Source organism: Zalophus californianus, chromosome 14 (assembly GCF_009762305.2).
Source record: "Zalophus californianus isolate mZalCal1 chromosome 14, mZalCal1.pri.v2, whole genome shotgun sequence".
NCBI lineage: Eukaryota > Metazoa > Chordata > Mammalia > Carnivora > Otariidae > Zalophus > Zalophus californianus.
Genome location: NC_045608.1, coordinates 8,076,778 through 8,099,858, shown reverse-complemented (window position 1 = coordinate 8,099,858; position 23,081 = coordinate 8,076,778). Strand labels below are relative to the sequence as shown.

The following is a 23,081-nucleotide window of genomic DNA, read 5'->3' as shown; positions in this document are numbered from 1 at the left end:
CCGCCCCGAGGGGTAACTCATTCCCAAGGGAGAGGTCACTCTCCACCACGGCTCTATCTCCACTAAGGCAGTCACTCGTTCTCCCCGGCCCTCCAGAGGGTCATTCGTTCCCAGCGAGGAGATCACCCCTTCCTGGTAGAGCCAATGCCACTTTGCGGGGCTCGCTCGTTCTCCCCGGCCCTACCGACGAGGTCACTCGTCCTCAAGGGAGAACTCACCCCCTCTCCACGGGTCCCACTCCCCCCGAGCGAGTCGCTCGTACCGGAGAAGGACGTCGCCTTCGCCCGGCCCCCGCCCCGAGGCGCAGCACCGCCTCCTTCCGGGCCCTCCCACGCGAGTAGCGGCGCCACGGGCCGCGGGCCGCCTGGGCGGGGCTCCCGGGCGCGTACCAGGCGGCGGGCCGGGTGGCGGGGCGCAGAGCGCGGAGCCGGGCGGCGCGGTAGCAGCCGGCCATGGCGGGCTGCTGCGCGGTGCTGGCCGCCTTCTTGTTCGAGTACGACACGCCGCGCATCGTGCTCATCCGCAGCCGTAAAGTGGGGCTCATGAACCGGGCTGTGCAGCTGCTCATCCTGGCCTACGTCATCGGGTGAGCGCGGCCGCAGGCGCTGTCCCCGAGGGGCTCGGGGGTCCGGAGTGTCGCGACGGCCGGGAACTCGCCTTCTGGGTCCTGGCCGTGCACCTGCTGCTCTTGGCCTAGGTCGCCGGGCGAGCCCCGCAGGCGGCCTCGAGGCGCGGTCCGGGAGACGGCGACCGGAGGCGGATGACATACGCCTCTCCGGACCCTGGCCCCCCAGAGGGCTGGGCGGTGGGCCGGGCTCCGGGGCAGGAGACTGCTTTGATACTGTGGGGGTTTTTTTGTTTTTGTTTTTGTTTTTTTCAGGGCAAAGCCTGGCTGGACCTTCATCCTCACCTTTCCTGTTTCTTGTTCCCTGAGTTGCTCCATGCTGTCCTTTGGCTTTGCCCTTAACGTTTCAATCTTTGCACTTCACTTCCCATTCTGATGATCTGACAGAAACCAAGGCTTGGACTTTCCATTTGGTTCCTTTTCGGCCAGTGGCTTCCGGTCCTTTCCTTTAAGAATCATGTGGTAACCCAAGATGATGAAGAGGTCACACTCTAAAAAGCATTTAAAGTTCACTTCGTCTTGTGGAGTTGTTGGGGGTTTTTTTGTATAGGTACCTTCCTTCGCTTCATCATTCCCCATGCTGCCCTCTTATACTTCTATATGTCCTGCCACCTTCTGTCCCCTCACCAAGTGCTTAATTTTCATTGAGTGCACCCGTTACAATTTAATGAAACTCGAGAGAAGGTAGAAATTAACTGGGCCCACTTTCAAGGTCCACCTGGGGTGTTAATGGTGTCTACAGCTGCTGAGCTGACAGATGTTATCTGTTCTGGCATTCCTTTTCTTAGAAGGCCTAATGCTGTGGTCCCCAGCTGCACATTAGAACTTTGGGGAATCTTTTAAAAATACTGATTGCTGACTCCCATCCCCAGACCTTCTGATTTAATTGCTATGGAGTATGACTGATGCCCCAAGTGATTCTGATGGGGAGCAGTTTGAGAACCAATGTCCTAATGTTCCCTAAACCTACCTAATCACAAAAGACTCACCTGAGGAATTGTAGGAAAGTAACAGATCCTCCACCCTGGGGTGAGGCTTGGAATGTTAACATGGTCCACGGGAATTCACATGATCAGGCAGGTATGGCTTCTAACAGCTATCAGCCCAGCAGCAGTAAGTTCTGACAGGATTCAGTGAAATGGCTTCCCACATATGGGCTGTACATCAGATCCACCTGGCCCACTCCTAGGTTTGAATTTAGTGAGTCTCGTTAAGTACCACCCCCAACTCCTTGCCCCCCAGTGATTGTGATGCACCCTTGCATTTTGAGACCTGCTACTAACTGGTTAACTAAACTCACGTTGCTGGATTGGATCAGAAGCGTTTAGAATGAAGGGCTCTCAGCTTTTCCCTCTTGGCTTTTGATATTAGGGGGAGGATTAGTTTAACCCTATCTTAGGGTATCTGTAAAGTTCTAGACTACAGGAAGTATACACCATATGATATAGTAGCCACTAGTCACCTGTGGCTTTGGAGCTCTTGAAATGTACCTACTCCAAATCAAGATGCGCTATCACCATAACATACACACCAGATTTCAAAAACATAGTGCAAAACAACCAAAAAAGTAAAGTAGCACATTAATACATGTTAGATTGATAACATGTTAAAATATTTTGGATATATTCGGTAACATAAAATCTATCATTAAAATTAATTTTACCTATTTTTCTTTTTAACATGGCTACTAGAAAGTACATTACATATGTGGCTTGTGTTACCTTTCTGCTGGGCAGCATAGCTTTCTAGGGTTCCTGGAGTGTTTGCTACCTTGATCATGAGGATCTATAAAGCAGTAAAAGCTTTGCTTTTATCCATCTTTCTATGATCAAAACCGACTCAGGATCTGAACTAAGGGCTTTTTTCTTTCTTTCTTTCTTTTTTTTAAACTCATCTCTTATCTTCCTGATCCAATTCATCTTAGACTAAACATGCATTTCTCAATTATCTAACTCTTATCTGTCATATGATGAGGAAATAGTTAATGACGTAGTGATTCCTGTAAAACCATGTGTCTCTCTTTAGCAACTCACTGAACAATATAGTAAAATAATGGTAACCTTCCTGCCCTAAGTTTCTGTGTGCCGGAATAGAATTAAATGAAAGCTTATATTGCAGCTAAATTCCTAGAACCCCTGAAGAAAAGGCCTTATTTGGGGAAAAGCCTGTCTCTGGGATGGACAATGAATATGGAGACTGCTCAGACCAGACTAATGTATAAGTAACCAAAACCAGTGATGTTTTGAAGTCTCAGCAGCTAGGGCTTATAAGAGGAGATGGATGCTAGCCTTTCTTGTTTCTAGAAATAATAACAATAATAGTCGCTGGTAGGTGTTTAATAACAGCTCTGGCAGGAAAGAGTTCTGATTTGTAGCATTGGCCAATGTCCATGGTGGAAATACTCCCATCGTGGCCAATTTCAGCCTACAATGGCACCACAAACATTGTTCTAAACATCTAATAGGCAAAACTCATTTAACCTCAAAACTATCCTGTGAAATCCTATTATCATTCCCATCTTATTGATGGGAAAAACAGGCATAGAGAAGTTAAGCAACTTGGCCAAAGTTATGCCTGATGAATGGTGCAGCTGAGAAATGAACCATGATCACTGGCTTCAGTTTGTGGTCCGGTGTCTGAACCACTATGCACTAATGTCTTTAGATTTTTAGTTATTCAGACTGGTTGTAATGCCCCCAGTTCTTCCTAGAGAAGAGAAGCATACATGTGACCTGAATTCTTGGAGAAAAAATGTAAGAAACTAGTATAAAAAGTTACTTGAACAGTGAGATTCTCTTTTCTAGAGGGAGTTTAGCATACAGGGCAAGAAAAGAGGCTTCAGAAGCGAAAGACTTGAGCTCAAATCCTGACTTTGTCATTCACTAGCTGTGTGACCTTAGGCAAGTGACGTAACCTCTGTGTCTCAGTTTCCTCCTCTGTAAAACTAGAGAATAATAAGGATATCTGCCTTATAAAGTGGCCAGGATTAAATTAGTTAATACATATATAGAGCTTAGATCAGTACCTGGCACCTGAAAACACTCAAATGGTAACTCTTCTCATAATTTTTGTCATCTCTTGGTAGTTCTGCAGGCCGTAGTGCGTTGAAAGTGCTCATATACCTAATAAAGACAGCATTCGTTGAATACTTTCTTTGTGCTGATCACTATGCTAAGTGCTTTACCTACGTCATCTCATTTATCTCCCACAAACCACCCTAAACCTGTGGTTTAGGTTATACACCCATTTTGCAGAAGTGGTAATGGAGCCCCCCAAAGTTAAGCATGTAAAGTCATGTAATTAGTGAACATTACACTGTCAGCCTTTGGCTATCAGAGGCTCCCTAGCAGCAGTTCAAATTCACAGAATCCTTATGGCAATTTAAGGGGCCTGTTTTATTTTGTAGGTGGGTGTTTGTGTGGGAAAAAGGCTACCAAGAAACAGATTCTGTGGTCAGCTCAGTTACTACCAAAGCCAAAGGCGTGGCTGTAACCAACACTTCTACACTTGGATTCCGGGTCTGGGATGTGGCGGATTATGTGATTCCGGCTCAGGTATGCCTCCCACCGTGGCTTCTGTCCTACACCAAAACTGCTGATTAGTTCCTTTCCCTTTATTGACTTTGCACTCTTGATTAATGATTGGCAGAGTTCTCACATCACAGAGGCCCAAACTAATTGTCTTAGTCCAAGAAAGCAGTGCAGAAGGATCTCTTTCTGCCTTAAGGTCTTAATAAACAATATTCAACCAGCTATGTTTCTTCAGCTTTAAATCATGGCGGGCTTAAACACAGGCAACTCAGTCTGTCTCAAGCCCCGAAAGGTGGAAAAGCAAATACTTTAAATCCTGGGAAAAATTCAGGTGGAAATATTGCCTTCCCACATTTTGTGTGTGCTTTATTGTTGTAAACCCACAAGGTAAATCTTTTCAGTGTAGAAAGTTGATCTGTAATTGGAGACCAAAGCCAGACCGGAAGGAAACAGACAAATCTGCATAGGATTTCATCAGGAACAGAGGAGAAGGGAAGAAAGAAAGTGTTTGATACAGCATCCTAGGATCCAGCCTGTTAATCCACAAAGCTCCAAGTTAAATACTGACTCTCTTTAGCCATGATAATGGCTATGTTCCACAGCCAGACCCTGACATATCCCTCCAAATGGCGCCTGTGTTAGGATGTCTGGGGTGGCTAAATCTCTGTCAGCTCAGAGCTTGGCAAGGGAAAGCAAGGACTTCAGAAACTCTCTTTTTCTTCAAGTGTATTCGTTTTCCCCCTGCCTTCTCAAGAGAAGGGTTTTGCAGGGTGCCCAGAGGGAGGACTGAGCAAATAAGCAATGCAGGTCAAATGGAACAGGGGATTCGCAGTTTGCGGGAGGTGGGTGGTCCTATGGGCATGCGCCAGTGTCAACAGAGAGACCACTCCTTTCTGTGAAGCCATGGCCTCGTCCTGGCAAGCTCTGGGGCCATCACACTCAGTCTGTTCACTGGGACCAAGGAAGAGTGTGGGCCCACTGCTTCTGCCCCTCAGTGGGAAGGAACAGGCAGCAGCTCTGCCTTCCAGCTTAGCTCTGGCCCGGGGGCTTCGTGAGCTCCACAGAGCTCCCTTCATGAGCTTTCACAATGGCCTCCTGCTTCTCCACAGATGGAACACACACGTCAGTTTGCACCACTTCTACTTGGCTCATCTCTGGACTGAAGCTTCCCTAAGCTTAAAATAGAGAAGAAATAGGACACAAAGAGTAAACCCTGTTGAGTTGTTCACATCTATCTCAGGAGCCGCTGGGGCAGCTTCTATAGACCACGTGAACAGCAGGTCTCTGTGGGAACACCGAGGACACTGACAGGGGTGCCAGGAGAGACACTCGGGCATCGTGCCACATCCTCGGGCCTCCTCTTGGGGTCATTTCCTGTCTCCCCAATGGCTTGTTCTAGGCCTTTCTTTGGAAGATGCCAGCCATTCCCAGAGCTTCCACCACCTCGTCAGACCTGGGGGTGGAGATGTCTACAGACACTTTGATCCTTGAGTTACCCTGATCCCCCAGATGGCTGCCAGTGCTGACTCCACTTTTCCCGGGAGTCTGAAATGCTGAGAGAAAGCTTCTGGTATTTCATTTTAGAATGCCAGTGTTCAGTGAGGGGGAGGTCCAACTAGAATTTTTGGGCATCTTTGTCTTTTACTCCTAATGTTGGAAGGTCCTTAGCAACTGACTCTTTAGTCTCATCCCCAGTGAACTGCACTCCAGAAACTGAATCAACCATTTGGCACCTTCCTAGGAGGAGAAAACAGAACCTTCTCGAAGGGAGAAGCATCGGTTACAGACCCTGACTGGGTCTTCTCTAGAATGTTTTATTTATTTAATTTCAGTTAGGAAAGAAAACCAGCCAAACTTGGGACCTTGGTGGCCTTGTGTTTTTGTACCTCTGAGGCAACCTGGTTGGCAGACAATGTTTTGCGCACCTGTTGGATCTTTTCCCTCAACAAGCCAAGCTTTAATTAAGGAGCCACCTCAGGTGATAAGCATTTCTTTTTCCACTGAGGGGAAATTCATATGTCATAATATTAACTATTTCAGATTGAAAAATTCCGTGGCATTTAGTACATTCACAATATTATGCAACTATCACCTCCTTCTAGTCCAGAACATTTCTTTACCCTGAGAGGAAACCCCACCCCCATTAAGCAATGGCTCCCCATCCCACCCTCTGCCTTACCCCCACCTCCAGGGCAACCACTCATTCTGTATTTATGGAAACTTCATAACAAATAGAATCACGCAACAAGTGGCTTTCTGTGTCCGACTTCTTTGACTTAGCGTCCTATTTTTGAGGTTTGTCCACATTGCAACGTGTCAGGGCCCCATTCTTTTTTATGGCTGGGTCATGTTCCATTATAGATACATACACAGGTATAGATAAACACAATCTGTTTATCCATTCATCTGTCAATAGACATTTGGGTTATTTCCACCTTTGGGTCACGATGAATAATGCTGCCATCAACATACGTAAACAGTAGGCCCCACCCCCCACCCCTTATCCACGGTTTCAGTTACCCATGGTCAGCTGCAGTCCAGAAACAGATGATCCTCCTCCTCCTGACATATCCTCCGGTCAGTAGTAGCCCAAGGCTACATCACAACGCTCCCATCCCTCGCCTCCCTTCCCCTCATCACACAGCCATTTTATCGTCACCCGAAGAAGGGTGAGTACAGCACAATAAGGTATTTTGAGAGAGAGAGGCTACATTCACATAACCATTATAGCATATTATTATAATTCTATTTTAGTATCAGTTATTGTTGTTGATCTCTTACTGTGTCTAATTTATAATTTAACTTTATCACAGGTACGTACGTCTCAGAGAAGACATAGTCTATATATACTATCTGCAGTTTCAGGCGTCCCCTGGAGATAAGGGGGACTATGGTACAAGTATTTATTTGAATCCTGTCTTCAGTTAGGTTATAAACTCTCAGAGAACAAGAGATCAAAAGATCATTTTTTAAATTGTTTTTTGCATGGCATGTGGGAGAAGTGAAAGGTACTGTCCTATTAAATGAGTGACTGGCGTTCTTCGTGGCTTGGCTTGATTCCTTTGAAGGTAACAGGGTGATGCTGTCTCCCTTCTGCAGGAGGAAAACTCCCTCTTCATCATGACCAACATGATCATCACTGTGAACCAGACCCAGGGCTCCTGTCCCGAGGTAGGCAGCTTCTCCGGGAAGAGCCTCAGGCCTCAGGCCCCTCTCATCGGCACCTGACTGACCACATGGCATTTCACTCTTTCTTCTTTTTCTAGCTTCCAGATAAGACCACTGTGTGTAAATCAGATGCCAACTGTGTTGCTGGCTCTTCAGGCACCCACAGCAACGGTATGAGCACGTGGCTGTGACCCCACAGCAGACACTTAGCCTGGGGAGGGCAGCCCCTAACTAGATTGCCTCCTCTGTGGGGCTTCTCTCATAGAGAAATCTTCAGGATGGAGAAATCCCCCACATTCCCCAATTCCTCCACATGACCCTGAGTGAGGCTGCTGTTCAGATTAGGGTCCCGGGATCGTCTCAACATTCACCTGTCATCTGTGCCCCAGAAGCCATCCCAGATCTTGCCCTGTGCTGGGGCTTGGCATCATCCTAGCCCTGCCCTTGGACTCAGCCATCTCTTTTCCTCTCATTTCTGGAAACTGTATAAATCCCAGAATTGGGATAGGTCAGGATTGATTGCACAGGCTGCTGGGTGCTGGTGCTCCCACTCTCTACCTTGCAAAGTAGAAAATAGGAGACCCCTGCAGACCTGGGTCCCCCTTGCACCTGCAGGAATTGCAACAGGAAGATGCGTGCTGTTCAATGGGACTGTGAAGACATGCGAGGTGGCAGCCTGGTGCCCAGTGGAGGATAACACCCACGTGCCCGAGTGAGTCCTGCCCGAGGGAAGGCGGCCGGGGAGTTAAGCCTCGTGTGTTGCGCTCTTGGTGTCCATGTGGAGTCAGGCTTCCGCAGGGTGGGGACCACAGGCAGCCATCAGAGGCAAGGTGGGCCACGGTGTTTGTCATTTGTGATGTCACAGCTGATTTATTTCTATGTCTGGACTCTGTCAGTTGCAAGTAACTCCAGGAAACAGTTCTCAGTGCCTTACCCAGGACACACACATAGCAGGGCCAGTTTATTGTTCAACAAACTACAAAGAGCCCAGCACGACCAGACCTAGGGCTCAAAGGACAGCTTCAGAGTCTCTACATTATGACTCTGCTTCCCCCCGTACTGGCTTCGTTTGCAGGACCCATGGTAGAGTCCCAGGAGGTGGCTCTCGGCTTACATTCCCCCAAGTCTTCCAGCCCAGTTGTCCATAGAGGTTCTAGATCTGTCCATCATCACATTTTCAGCCACATCCCTCAGCCCATCACTGTAGCTGGGGCATGGATTTTGCTTATCAGCTCAGGCCTGGGTCACCTGCCCATCTCCGGAGCTAGGGTGGAGTCAGTCCCGCCCAAGGAACACAGCCTGAGAGTAGGGAGGTGTGGCTTCCAAAGGAAACTGGGGGTTCCGTTACCAGAAAAGAAGGGAACAGAGGCTGGGCCGGAAAATAATTAATGTCCACTGAGTGTTGTATAAAGTAGAGCAGGTCCAGGGTTGCCCTAGAATAACATTTTTTCCCAATAGTAATTTGCTCTGCGTGGACTGGGTAGGGTTAGAGGTAATGCTCCCAGAATTGCTTGCAACTCCAGCATTCCTTACCCAGAGTTCAGACTGAGGCCTGGATGAGGCCAGAGGCGCAGGGAGTCCCATGAACCCCATCCCAGGTGTGCTGCAACAGAAGAACCTCTGATTTCCAGATTGCTGAGGGCAGCAGCTCAGGCTAGGGAAGGAAACAGTAAAAGAAAAGGAATCTAGCATTTTTGAGGTGGAAAGGGTCTTACAGGGCTGTGCCCCCTCCCTAACACCAGTGCCACTGGCCGTGGGTGTCTACTGAGCGCTCGCAATGTGTCTGGAGCCAATAAACTGTTCTGTGTAAAATGTACTCCAGAGTCCAAAGACATTATGGGGGGAAAATATATATATATATGTATAAAATTAATATTATGTGTTTACCTGGTGAAGTAATACTTTAGATATATTGGGTTATTATACAAAAGTTAATTTCACTTGTTTCTTTTTGCTTTTTATTTTTTTTTAAGATTTTATTTATCTGAGCGAGAGAGAGAGAGCACACATGCAGGCAGCATGAGGGAGCAGGGAGGAGGGAGCAGGGGAGGGGGAGGGGCAGAGGGAGAGGGAGAAGCAGACTCCCCGCTGAGCAGGGAGCCCAACTCAGGGCTGGATCCCAGGACCCTGGGATCATGACCTGAGCCAAAGGCAGATGCTTAACTGGTGGCGACTGAGCCACCCAGGCGTCCCTTCTTTTTACTTTTTAATGTGACTACTAGGAACTTGGAATTACGAGATGGTTTGTATTTGCGTCTCATATTTTCATTGGACATCAAGGTTATAGATTTAATCCTGTGGAAGGTGATTTTTTATTAAAGATTTATTTATTTACTTTAGAGAGAGCGAGCACAAGGGGAAGGGGCAGAGGGAGAGGGAGAGAGAGTCCCAAGCAGACTCTGCGCTGAGCGCGGAGCCAGACACGGGGCTCAATCTCACAACCCTGAGATCATGACCTGAGCTAAAATCATGAGTCGGATGCTCAACCGACTGTGCCACCCAGGTGCCCCCAGTGGAAGGTGATTTTTAAGTGTACAGTGATACATACGATAACATGAGTCACATGGATAGACATTCCCATATCCGTTCAAATTCAGCTTCTATACTTATATCAAGAAGGAAATCTTGGTTTGGGGTGTCTATTGTCACTTGCTGATTTCCATTTCTCACAGAGAATAATCCCCAGATTCAGCACCTTGGGCAAACAGGAATATTAACTACAATGTTTAGTAATATTGTTCTGATTAGATTACATTTATTTGAACAGTGACCGCTGACTTGGGGCCAATGATACCTGTTATGGTCATGATGGAAAATTTCATTTCAAAATGAATGCCAACTTAAAAAGTAAATTGATCGTAAAAGTGGAAACAACCCAAATGTCCATCAACAACAGAGAGAGAGATAAACAGGTTACAGTCCATCCATGCAAGGGAATATGACTCAGGCATAAGAAAAGAATGAAGTGTTACATGCTACAACATGGATGAACCTGGAAAACAGGGTGCTAAGTGAAAGAAACCAGACACAAAAGGGTACATACTGTATGATTCCATTCATCTGAAAGATCCAGAGTAGACAAATCTAGAGAAATAAAAAGTAGATGAGTAGTTCCCAAAGGCTGGGCGGAAGGGAGGATAGGTAACTACTGTTAAATGGGTACAAAGTTTCCTTTGGGGGTGATAGAAATGTTCTAGAACCAGATGTTGGAGATGGTTTGCACATTGTGAATGCGTTTAATGCCGCTGAATTAAACACTTTAAAATGGTTAATTTTACGTTATGTGAATTTCACCTTAATTTTTTAAAAACGGTGAGTCAATCTTAAAAGTATTGCATATGAGGGGCTCCTGGCTGGCTCAGTGGGTAGAGCGTGTGACTCTTGACCTTGGGATTTTGAGTTTGAGCCCCCACACTAGGTGTAGAGATTACTTAAAAATAAAATCTTTTTTAAAAAAAAGTATTGCATATGAGGTAGACAGATGTGGGGGGAAAGTTATAGTATAGGGAATGACAGGGGCGCCTGGGTGGCTCAGTTGGTTAAGCATCTGCCTTCCGCTCAGGTCATGGCCCCAGGGTCCTGGGATTGAGCCCCACATGGGGCTCCCTGCTCAGTGGGGAGTCTGCTTCTCCCTCTCCCTCTGCTGCTCCTCTTGCTTATGCATTCTCTCTCTGACAAATAAATAAATAAAATCTTAAAAAAAAAAAAAGTATAGGGAATGACAGTAGTTCGAAAAATCCTGATATAATGCATCCCTCTGGATACAGGGATGAGGGGATTTGAAGCCCTGGGAAAAGTGCCTTGGTCAAGGCCTTTCTCTTTGCTGTGTGTTCTGTCTCAGGGTTGAGAAGACTGTTGATACTGTTTCTAAACTCAAAGATTCCACCTGGATCAGGGGAGCCCCCCCCACACACACACAGAGGGATCTGCCTACAGCGCTGGATTCTCCGTAGAAACCCACCAAAGAAGTGGGGTCCCCTCGGAGCCCCAGATTCAGCTTGTACTGTCAGCACAGAGCTGACGTGGCACCTCAGAGTCGAGGCCCTGCGCCAACAGACACATGATTTTTATGTACTTTTGAGATGAGGTCAGGATCCACCCTGTGGGTGAATTTACCTTTGCTTTGACTTGTAAAACCAGATCTGTGGAGCCTTCCCCTGAGAGCGCCTGAGGGAGGCGAGCTCTGGAACCCCACAGCTGCAGGCTGAATAATTTCCCCAGGAAGCCACTAGGCATCACCCCTCCTTCACTATTCCTCCAGCTCTTAAACTCCCACTGCCTTCAGCAAGAGGCATGAGAGGAAGAAATGGAAAGGCTTGGTTGAGTCTCCCCTGCTGACCTAGTGTTTATGCAGAGGAGAGTAGGAAATGCTCGAGATGTGTCACTTTTTTTCTTGACAGAATGACATTGTAAGGCACATGTGCACGTGCTTTGTTAAAACATTGCCTAAGGATGTGATATACATAATATGTGTACTTTTATTAACGATACATTACGATTTTTTTCAGACCTGCTTTTTTAAAGGCTGCGGAAAACTTCACTCTTTTGGTTAAGAACAACATCTGGTACCCCAAATTTAATTTCAGCAAGTAAGTGGTGGCTGGCCGAGTGAGTTCCCCCGTGTTTTAGAGCGACTTCTGGCTCTTCTTTGAGGTTTTCCTAGCTTCATTTCTGCTTCCTCTTGATTTCAGGAGGAATATTCTTCCCAACATCACCACTACCTACCTCAAATCGTGCACTTATGATGCTGTAACAGATCCCTTCTGCCCCATATTCCGTCTTGGCAAAATAGTGGAGAGCGCAGGGCACAGCTTCCAGGACATGGCCATCGAGGTAGGCACGGGCCCCTGGCCTCTCTGACAGTTTTCAACACGCCTCATTCTAGAATGGGCCCCGAGGAAAGCTTGCTCTGTCTCTGCTCACAACCCACAGGGAGGCATCATGGGCATCCAGATCAACTGGGACTGCAACCTGGACAGAACCTCCTCCCTCTGCTTGCCCAGGTACTCCTTCCGCCGCCTGGACACCCGGGATGTGGACCACAATGTGTCCCCTGGCTACAATTTCAGGTAGGTGTGAGCTTGGGCCCCGGTTCTCTTGTGTGGGGGCCGGGGGCAATGGTGGCTGGATCACTCCCCAGTGGGGGCATCCATGCCCATCAAAGACCAGCACTCGCTCAGCACCCCAAGGGCAGGTGGGAAGGCTAGGTGCCAGAGACAGTGTTCAAGCAGAGCCTTGTACCTGTACTGATGTTGAGGAGCGGGTGAGCTTGTGATCCTCTGGACCAAAGACCTCTGGGGCCTGACCCAGGAATTAGTTTCTCAAAGACCAGGTCTGCCCCTGGAATCTCCAGGGTACGGGGGATACAAGTTTAAGCCTCAGGAAAGGCCTTCACTGGCATTTCCCTGCTGAAAGTACCATATATGAGTGTCCTGGGGCTTTTAACAAAGTGGGTGGCTTGAAACAACAGGAAGTTATTCTCTCCTAGATCTGGAGGCCAGAGGCCCCAAATCGGTATCAGCAAGGCCAGCCACCTTCTTTGCCTCTTCCAGGTTCTGGCGGCTTCCTGCGATGCTCAGTGTTCCTTGGCTCATAGACCCATCACTCCCGTCTCTGCCACCCTTGCCACATGGCCTTCTTCCCTCTAGGCACATCTCTGTGTGTCCCCTCCTTATAGGACACCAGTCATATGGAATCAGAGTCCACGCTAATCCAGTATGAGCTCAGCTTAACTCATTCCACCTGAAAAAACCCTGTTTCCCTACTTGCATTTCACATTCACAGGTTCCAGATGGCTACAAATCTTGGGTGACAGTGTTCAACCCAGGAGAGCTGGTCATTTGATGGAAGGACCTAGGGGCCAGGGTCAGGTTTGCCACTTCCTTGAGGCAGCAAAAACCTTAGCCATGTATGTTTTCGTGGGCGCTCTGTGGCCTCTTTCACGAATTTTGCCACCTTTAAACAAAGCAGCCCTACCAGGGGCCACCCGAGTAGGTCTGAGGTCCTTTTGTGTTGCACTTGTCTCCCTCTAGTGGTGACGTGTAACAATCAAAGACACGTGGGATCATAGAACCATCCGGAACTGCAGTCGGCTATCATTTTGAACCATCTGGCTCGCTGATACTGGGGCAGATATTTGAATTTTTTTTTTTTCCTAGGAAAGAAATTAGGTTTGGGTTGCTCTAGCTCTGTTACACAGTTCTAGAAACCATTGTGGAAAACCTCAAGCTTGGGTCAGAACCTCGGGACAGAGAGAAGCTTATGGGAGCCCTCACCAGAAGGACACCCATCCCCCTGACCTCCGCTGGTATCAGGCCCCACCTGAATTCCCCAGGCCCGACCAGGGCATGGATGCCGTGGGCCAGACCAATCATGGCCCAGGAGTTCAGGCTTCTCTGAACCGATGTCCTGTATAACACGGGCAGCAAATGGCATCATGGCTCAACAGTGCCCCCATCCCCACCATTCCCCCTTGCGGGTTTTTTTTTTTTTTTTTTTTTTTAATGGCTTTATTGAGGTATCTTTCACCTACCACACAGTTCATCCATTTAAAGTGTGGGGTTGAATCGTGTTTAGTCTAGTCATGAAGTTGTAGGACTATCACCCCAATTTTAGAACATTTTCATCACCTCAGCGAGAAAGCCCATCCCCTTCAGCCATCACCTCTGTCCTCCCTCCTACCTCAGGCCCCGCCAACCACCGTCTACTTCCTGTCTCCCTGGACTCCCATATAAAAGGAATCACACACTGTGTGGCCTTCTGTGACTGACTTCTTTCCCTCAGTATCATGTTTTTTTGAGTTTCATCCATGTTGTAGCATTTATCATTACTTTCTCTCTCTTTATGGCCAAATAGTATTCCGTTGTGTGGAATTTTATTTATTTTATTTTATTTATTTATTCATTTATCCATCGATGGGTCAGTGGTTCTTTAAAAAGATGTCCAATGCTGATTCTGTGAGTTTTGTGGAATTTCGTGGCCAGCTCCATGCCCCTACCCACAAGGCAGGCCCGGGGTTTGCTGCTTGCTGACCATATTCTGTTAGTGGCCAGGATCTCCTTGAGACAGGCAGGTGGCTCAGCTGTGATATGGATGATACTCAGAGTGAGAGGTTCCGGCTCAGCCGTAGGAGGCGACAGTGATGCTGGAAGAGTTCTTCTGGTGCCCCATGGGCCCTGGCACCCTCCTGCCAACAGCCCAGCCCTCACGCTGCATGCCCCACAATGGCCGGGATAGGCCTTGAGATGCTCAGGTGGATCCAGCCACCTGTCTGTCCCTGCCCTGTGCCTTCTGCCTCTCATCTGTCCTCCTTCCCTAGGTTTGCCAAGTACTACAGTGACCTGACTGGTGCTGAGCGCCGCACGCTCATCAAGGCCTATGGCATCCGCTTTGACATCATAGTGTTTGGAAAGGTAGCCTGGCCACCCCTTCCTCTCGGGGCTCTGGTTCAGACCCAGGCTTCTGGGTTGGCCAGAGACAAGGGGCCCTCTCCCCACCTTTTATCTGCTCATGCCCTCTATCACAACTTTTCCTTTTTCTCCTGTCATTTGTAGGCTGGGAAATTTGACATCATCCCCACCATGATCAACGTCGGCTCCGGTTTGGCGCTCTTAGGGGTGGTGAGTGACTTAGACTGCTCCTTCACCCCCGGGCCTGGGGCCCTCCTCAGCAGTAGTTAGCCCAGTGAGGTGAGACCCTTCACTGGCATCTTGGTTCTTCCCCTTGACCCTAAACTCGTCTCTAGAATGGACCCTCTAAGGCTTGTTGCCCTTGCCTCCAGCCCCACCTCACCTTCGCTTCTCCAAGATCACAGCCCTTGGGGCCTCACCTTTTCCAGAGAGGGGGAGCCTTGCCTTTACTTTCCTTGAAAGATTCTAGGCTTTGTGGGAAGGGGCATGCGCAGAATAGCAGGGGCGAAAGCATCCTGGCTCATTCTCTCTCACCCTGTGCCACACTCAGGCGACGGTGCTATGTGACGTCATAGTCTTCTACTGCATGAAGAAAAGATACTACTACCGGGAGAAGAAATACAAGTATGTGGAGGATTATGAGCAGGTAGGCCACCTCCTGAACTCCAGAAGGCAGGAAGGTCCAAGCACCTTGCCTCCTGCACCTCTTTCTAGTACCAGTGGTGAGCACCTGGAGTACTGGGCCTTCTGGGGGAGACCCCAGCGCAGCGGTGCTATTGGGCATGTGGTCAACCCAGGAGGCCGCACACCGCTCCTTCTCTGCTCCACTTCTAGACCATCCCTCTTTAAAATCTAGCCTCGGGACACCTGGGTGGCTCAGTCGGTTAAGCGTCTGCCTTCGGCTCAGGTCATGAACTCAGGGTCCTGGGATCAAGGCCCCCATCGGGCTCCCTGCTCAGCGGGGAACCTGCTTCTCCCTCTCCCTCTGCCTCTCCCCCTGCTTGTGCAAGTGCGCACTCTCTCGTGCTCGCTTGCTCTCACGCGCATGCGTGCATTCATTCTCTCTCAAATAAATAAAATCTTTTAAAAAATAATAAAATAAAATGTAGCCTCATTTTGATTAGTGACATCTCAGGTTAGTTACAATAATGAATATTATCACAAAACCCCACACGAAACTTGCCTTGCATGGCAAGAGGGGTTGGGTACCATGCTTTGAGACCCCCTACATGAGGACTAACCTGAGTATGTTCCATTGTGAAGGGCTGCCCAAAAGTCCTGGCTCTCACCCGCCCCAAGTGGTCCAGACTTACCTGTGGGCAGCACGTGGTGGGTGTACGTTTATCCATAAGCATATCAATCAACGATAAGCATATCATTCTTTGCAGGGTCTTGGCGGTAAGATGGACCAGTGATGCTTCCTCCACACCTGGGCTCCCCGCCCCGCCCTCATCAGATCACAGCCAAGAGGGAGAAGAGGCTGCCGTGTCACTTCAGAGAAGGTTCCAGATTCTGAATCCATCTCCACTGCACAGGAACTTCATGGTCACCCAGCTGTTTGTGTCTAGGATGTGAATAGTAAACCACCCTGACACTTGGGGGTGTTGGGGCGACCTCTGGCCCAAGGGCGGTGGTGCTCCTGCCACTGCAGGCCTGGGGCCTCATCCAGAGCCAGCCTTCCTTGGGGGGCTCCCAGCTCCAGCTCCCTGTGAGATAGGCCCAACTGAGGCCCGGCAGCTCGGTTCAAGCACTTTATGAGGGAAGGAAGGACAGCCAGGTGTGGTCGCTGGACCTCTAGCACGCAGGGGCATCTGTGCTGTCACGGGACAGTGTCTGTCCTTTGAGAAAAGGCACGTTGAGGTGGTCAAGGACCAAACATTAAAACGATTTTCTCAATCTTTGTGTGGTTTCACAGCACGAACTAGAACTTTCCTCCCTTCCCTTTTACTTCAACCAGTAAACCCATTTGTTGTCCCAGCTCACTGTGCTCAGAAAAAAGCTTCCTGAAGCAGTCTGCAGCTGGAGCTTAGGCGTTTTCCCCCTGCTTCGACCTTCTCTTGAAGGCCTGGGAGTTTTGATTTTTGTCAGGTTGTGTTCCTACAGAATTTACAAGATTTTGTCCTGTAGTGACTACTTGTCTTACCCGTGTGTGCTGGTGTTTTGTTTTGTTTTACCCAAAATTGTGGTACTACACTGTGGAGGACACAATTTTAGATAAGAACATGGTTTATCCTTCTTCCCTCTCCATTCGCTTTCCAGAAGTCTCCAAGCCACAAGCAGCACCACCTACACCTACTTTGCTTGAAATGTTAATGAAGTTATTTCTAGCTGCGCCTTCACACCGACTTAATTCTGCAACAAGTCTTCAGGATCTCCTTAAAGAAAGCTGCTTGCCCCCCCACCCCGCCGCCAATCACGAATTCATTTCCAAGTACTGAAGGGAACGTTTATTTTAGAATTGCCTGCTTCTGCTGGATAAAACCTGGGCTTTTCTTGCTTTGGGGGGCGGGAAACGTTTACTGAACCCCCTTGAAAAAGCTCTGGTTCGTGCTGCCTTTTTGGGGGAAAAAAAAAAGCCTGCCTGAACACACGGATCGAGTGGAGCTGGAATTTTTTAGGGATGGCTTTTCATCTTGCAGCCTAAGACACAATAGTTAACTGGGGTCGGGGGGAGACTTCTCTTTGCCTCCCTTTTTCTCAGAATGCTAAGGCCAGCTGGGGTGAAGGATGGGGGAGGCATTGCTTACTTTACTCACCAGGTCTTCAGCTATATTCCCACTTGCTGGCCCTCCCTGGTACTGCTGCTTAAGGAGGAGGGGTCCTTGACCTTTGCACCCATGGAGGGCCTTCCAGGAGTCTCTGGAACTCCTAAAACTCTGCAAAGCAATGCACCTGTGTGCATTTCTTTTGGCTTTCATTAGATTCTCAGTGGGGTCTTTGAATAGGAATACCTGCTCTTGACTCTTAAAGGCCAGTATTCCAAAGTTATATTTCTGCAACAACAGAACAAGGAGCGTTCACACTTCATCTGCTGTCCCTTCATAACAGAAAGCCAAGGTTCAAAGCCAGTAAGGCAATGCCATGGGCTGGATTCACATTTGGAGGGCAGGGAACACCCAGACCCTAGACTGGAGGAAGCATCAGTTCTAAAACAGTCTCCAAATGCCATGAAAACTGTCCAAGCTCTGTGGAACCCTGCATTTGCTGACAAAATTAGAGCCCTTGGACAACTGACTTAACTTTTCTGAGCCTCAGTTTACAGAGGATGATCCATAAAATGGGATAAATACCCACCTTGCGGGGTGATGTGTCCTACAACATGCCTGCTCACAGGATGTGTTCCATGTGTAATTAATACTGCTCCCAGAGCTGCTCACCTAGTTGGTCTCCAACAGAAGAATCTAGCAATTACCTGCCTGCTAAAGCAGTGCCTCTCAGACTTCCGTGGGCACATGAGTCACCTGGGGATCTTGTTTAAATGGGGCCCAGGAATTTGCACCTCCAACCCACTCCCAGGAGATGCTGACGCTCCCGGTCCAGGGACCATGCTTTTAGTAGCAGGATACTAGGACATGGTTACACAGACATGAATAATGTAATGCTGAATACATTAGCCCTGACTTGGGCATCTGATCTCACAGTCAGCCTAAGGAAGAAAAACAGACGTAAGGACGGATGTCCTACAGACATCTGTAAACAGTGACCAACAAAAATACCTCCGAAAGGCCCAGGCTTTGCACCATTTTTGCTGTCTGTTTATTTCAAGTTTACAGAGAAGCTTAAACATCTGTGGAAAAACACCAAAGGCTTATTTTTCTCTTAAATTCATGTACTTTTAAGTGATAAATACACAGTATTTAACTTTGTACACCTGATAAAAAGGAAAATGCATAGTAGAAAGGATCAGGAATAAAACAGAAGCATCGGGCATTAAATCAGACACAGAATAGAAAAGTCAGCAGTCCCACGAAACTCGGCCCATAAAGCTGCAAAGAGGATGGGAACCGACGACCTTGAAACCTTCTCTAGCACCTTGGAAGCAAGTGGAGGTCATGGTTCTTCCCCCCAGCAACGCAAAGCTCCCTTTTGGAAGATGAATGAGAGCAAACGGTTGAGCCCATGCATCTAAATGCTCAGGTATTCGCCTCCTCGTTCCGGAAAGGCTTTAAGGATGGGAGCCCTAACTCACGGGAAAGGCCAAACCCCTTGGGAGATGGCCTCTCCAGCCCCCAGAGCCAACAAGGGGCTAGCTAAGGCTTTCTGGGAGCCCCCGGTAAGCCTGTCGAAGAGACGGGGAAAGTGGAGCAGGGCAGAAGAAGATGGGGCAAGAACTTGTGCAGGCCCCAGGTTGCTTACACCAACTTGGTCCCACAGATGAGCCAGCAATGAAAGAAACTGATAGGGCATCCTTTTTGCTCACCCGGAGAAGCTGCCCATGATGGCTTCTCCCCTTTCCCGACAGAGCCAGCTTCCGAAAAACCAATGTTTGTGCTCCAAGAAAACGGTAGCCCCACCGCTTGACGGTACGGCCCTCTGCTTATACTTTTTGCGGGGAGCAGTTCCTTCGCACAGCTTTCTTTGGTGTTTCTTTGGAAAAAAAAAAAAAAAGTTGTGAACCCACCCGCCTAAACAGCCGGCATTCCGCGTATGAAATCTTACGTGGGTAGTTCTGTGGCGGAAGAAACAGTCTTGCCCGATGCAGCTGTGTAAACAGGAGTTCTGCAGAGAGCTTGCTACCTGCCCGCCCCGGGCGAGCCGCTCGTCCAGGCCAGAGTCCACACAGACAGGCCGGGACTAAGGACAGGTTGACTTGAACTACTGCAAGGTGCTTATTGCAAACTAACCAGACGCCATCTGCTCCCAGAAGGGATGGTGCCTATAAATACAAACAAGCGCAGGAACGCCAGAGGAAGTACCAGGTTACAAAAAGAAAGCAAGCAGGCCAGACAACTCTTCATCTGACGGTTGTCCTTTGCTCTCCGAAACCAGCATTCCTTAATTCTGTACTGCTTATAAGATAGCAAGAAAAGTCTGGCTAAATGACAGTCAAGAGCTTACGAAGGTCTGTGGAAGCCAAGAACACCCAGGTTCTGTGAATGCACTGGGTAGCGGGGGCACAAGGCCTTGCTCCCATCTCTCTGCAAAAAGTCCTCCTACCAGCGATGATCAGACAGAAACTACAGGAGAGCATGTCCTCTCAGCCCAGTTACTGACACTATTTCGCCCAAGCCAGAGTCCACAAAACACTGGCAATCTCCCAGAGCAAAGGCCTTCCTGTTTTCCTCCCCCGTGAACTTCACACTCAGCCATGTGTGGCTCTGAAAGAAGTCACACTTGAACTGCAGTGAGAATTCCCAGTATGAGTTGGAACCCAAAAAGATAAACCTTTTCTGTCTGGGACTTTTGGCTTACAAAGCAGAACTCCCTGTGCCAAGCCCTGGTTCTCCTGGACCCTGAGGACTGCTCTGGGTTTCAACAATCCTCTCTAAAAGGGTGCCCCAAAGTTTCTGTGTAGATCCTAACAGAGCTTTGCCAGTAAGGATGATCATTTGTTTCCGCTGAAGCAGAGTATTTCCTCACTGGCCCTCCAGAAACTAAGTGCTTCACTGACGGCAACAATCAGCTAGTATTTGAGAAAACAAAACCTTGGCAGTCTCTAGAATACACAGGTTACAAACAGACCAAGTTGCTAATATACAGGCACAGATTTCATTGGCTCTAACTCTGATCACATGCCTGAAGCCGTGGAAAGTATCCTGGAAGCTCTAAATGATCTCTGAACTACTCTAGAGTTCAGTCTAGTTTGAGAATCGAAAATATTTTATTTACTCGTAAACCATGTAATGTACATGGAAGTGTAGGATTTCACCCTGAAGTTTTTGTCATTTAACAAGAGATTGACCAGAGCTCCGTTAATATTTCAGAAACCCACTGTGAGTGGCTATCAGTCCTTTAGGTAAAACTTCCCCCCCCACCCCCCGCCCCACAACAACCACGGAACGCCCTTCGAGGGGCGGAAAATCCCCTTTGCGAAGCAATTAAGCTTCCAGCCCTTTCCCTTTTCCTGACTACAACTCTACCCATAAAAAAATGTAAAGTCCTTCTTACAAATAAGGTGCAATGAAGCTCCCTGCAGCTAACTGAGGGCTAGCCCTGCCCGGTCCCCGTGACCCACAGTCCTGGAAGGTGCCACAGGCTTGGCGTTTGGGGCTTTCAGGGTTCGCAGGAGGAGTCACGCCCCCCTTCCTCTCCCTTTCAAACGCAGCAACTAACTCTGTGGTCTCAGCCCACACCGCCAGAGTTTTCTGCCAGTTTTGCATGATTTTCAAATCCCACACACATTCACTTGGTATATCTGACATGGTTCTGAGTTTACAATGAAGGATTTTTGGCATAAAAACGTTTTAAAAAGCAATTGTCCCAAAATGCATGTGGCTTTGGGTCTGCAACTCCTCACACCCGCCCGTTCAGCCAGCCAGCGGCCAAGGTCGATGTCATGGAGTCAAGTCTTTTTTTTTTTTGTCCCCTTGAAAACAACAAAGGAAGAAAAACAAAACAAAACAAAACAAAACACCAGAGATGACGGTCAAGGCTCTACACACGTGCTGGGTTTCCGTAGGACATGCTGCTATGGAAACGCAGGGTGCAGCCTGCATGCGAGGTCGCGCGTCCGGGCAGCTACTCCATCACCTCGTCGGGCCGCAGAGGATGCATGCGAGCGCGGGGGCCGGGGGCCAGGGCCCCCCAACTCTCGGCACGGGGACCGCCTTTCACAAGAGCACTTCCTCCTCCCCCACGGGGGGCGGGTCGGGGCCCCGGAGGCTGTCTTCGCTGCCTTGCTTCCTGCTCACCGAACAGAAAACCCACGTTAAGGCAAGGCTGCCACGGCCTGAGCCGGCGTCTCCCGCGTTCCCACACCACCTGGAACGTCACTGACTTCACTTTTCCCTTCAGAGTCTCTCCCCTTTTCTCGCCTATATGAAGTTTCAAAGGAGACTTTGTATCCCCTTCTGTAAATGGAAAAGCAGCAGCATTTGCCAAAAATAGAAGGGAACTATAAAAATAGATGCGAACCTATCTGTGTAACACCTAAAATCATCCCATGTGAGTAGTGTGCAGCCAGCGATGGGGCCTGTTCACAGAGGTTTTTAGGTATCTTGATGTGTCCCCCCCAGCCCCCCACCCCAAGCTTCCTTCTTCAGGATAACGTTGAAGATTCTTCAGTCACCTGAAGGTGAGCTTCCTGGGGGCAGCAAGCAGGACCACCTGGGTTTGGCCTGGCACAGAGCCAGCCTTTTGGAAATGGTGGTCAAGAGGAACGTCCCCAGCACACAGGCCCACGGGACACCTTGGATGGAGAGAAGGGCCCTCCTCTTGGCGATGTGAGTGATCAGAGCAGGAAAGACCAAGGAGGTGGGAGGAAAGGTGTCCTTGTGTACCTGAGAGGTCATATCCTGAAGTGCCCCCGGCTCGACCTGCCTGGGGGTGGGGGGAGGTGGGGGGCGGGGAACGGACACAGGTTGAACTAAGGAGTTAGGAAGGAAAATCCCTGAGGAGAAGCCCAAATCACTTGCCACCAGCCAACAATAATGGCCCCTTCTAAGGGAAGCCACTGGGCTTGCCACACCAGACTAACGTCTGCTGGGTGTCCCGGCCAGAAGTGAAACTCTGTCCCGGCACAAGGAAGAGAAAGCCAGTTATCTGTGACCCTCTCTGTTTCAAGAGCAGGCTCACTGGCTTTTATGTTTCTGCCAAAGAAGAGGGGGTCAAAACTCCCAGGGAGGACAGCTGTAACTAGATGTCAAATCCGGGCCTCAAATTTCTGCCCTAGAGGTGCCTGCCTGTACCAGCTGGGTGTCGTTGCAGACAGGCGGCAGGCCCTGGGCCCGAGGCCTCCAACAACTGAATAAGCCCTCGGAACTTGATTGCTGGGCCATTCGGACAATCAGAGCATCCCACCAGCAGCCTGAGGGCAAGACCAGGTAATCCCCAGGTCTTGCTGGGACTACTGGTGAGGGAATAAAGGGGTAGTAAAGCCCTTTGGTCCAATCTCTGGGTATCTTGCGATTTTGAGCTCACTGAAAATAAGAAACAGATGACAGACTTGCACACAGACAGGGGGCAAACCCTAAACCTCGAGAGAAGAAAAAGGGCAGCCCATTAGGCTTCCACTCGCTGTCACCCTGGGAGGCTCAAAGAGTAAGGCAGCAGAGAACAGGGAGACCACCTGGCAGGGATAAGGCAGCCTTCTCGGGCTGCCGACAACTGGCCGATGGCTAACTGCCCCTTTCCCTGATCCTAAACTGTCCACTAGCTGACTCCACAGGCCCCTGACTCCTGCGCTGCGGG

At 49.0% G+C, this 23,081-nt stretch overlaps 3 protein-coding genes across 19 annotated transcripts in view; 1 reads left to right on the top strand and 2 right to left on the bottom strand.

Moving 5' to 3' along the window:
- The window catches only part of IFT81 (intraflagellar transport 81), a 190,409-nt gene extending 189,826 nt beyond the window's left edge, over window positions 1–583 (bottom strand). Inside the window, exon 1 of one of the 6 annotated variants that reach the window (XM_027576872.1) lies at window positions 390–583. The gene's annotated coding sequence lies outside the window, so the exon portion shown is untranslated. Of the gene's footprint in view, window positions 1–218 lie in introns of all 6 variants that reach the window. The other 5 variants (XM_027576868.1, XM_027576867.1, XM_027576870.1 and 2 more) reach the window with 5 other exon arrangements.
- On the top strand, window positions 453–17,269 carry P2RX4 (purinergic receptor P2X 4). The gene is made up of 12 exons (XM_027576877.2): window positions 453–586; window positions 4,032–4,179; window positions 7,255–7,326; window positions 7,422–7,494; window positions 7,939–8,035; window positions 11,832–11,912; window positions 12,015–12,156; window positions 12,256–12,392; window positions 14,642–14,735; window positions 14,877–14,942; window positions 15,283–15,378; window positions 16,121–17,269. The coding sequence occupies exons 1-12, from the start codon at window positions 453–455 to the stop codon at window positions 16,145–16,147; spliced, it is 1,167 nt and encodes a 388-aa protein (XP_027432678.1). The 3' UTR covers window positions 16,148–17,269.
- A 1,196-nt stretch (window positions 17,270–18,465) lies between these two features.
- Window positions 18,466–23,081, bottom strand: part of CAMKK2 (calcium/calmodulin dependent protein kinase kinase 2) — a 47,962-nt gene continuing 43,346 nt past the window's right edge. For 6 of the 12 annotated variants that reach the window (XM_027575406.1, XM_027575409.1, XM_027575404.1 and 3 more), the window contains one exon: window positions 18,466–19,319. In XM_027575406.1, the coding sequence (XP_027431207.1) occupies window positions 19,085–19,319 (235 nt within the window). In that variant the 3' untranslated portion in view covers window positions 18,466–19,084. Of the gene's footprint in view, window positions 21,576–23,081 lie in introns of all 12 variants that reach the window. The other 6 variants (XM_027575410.1, XM_027575405.1, XM_027575414.1 and 3 more) reach the window with 3 other exon arrangements.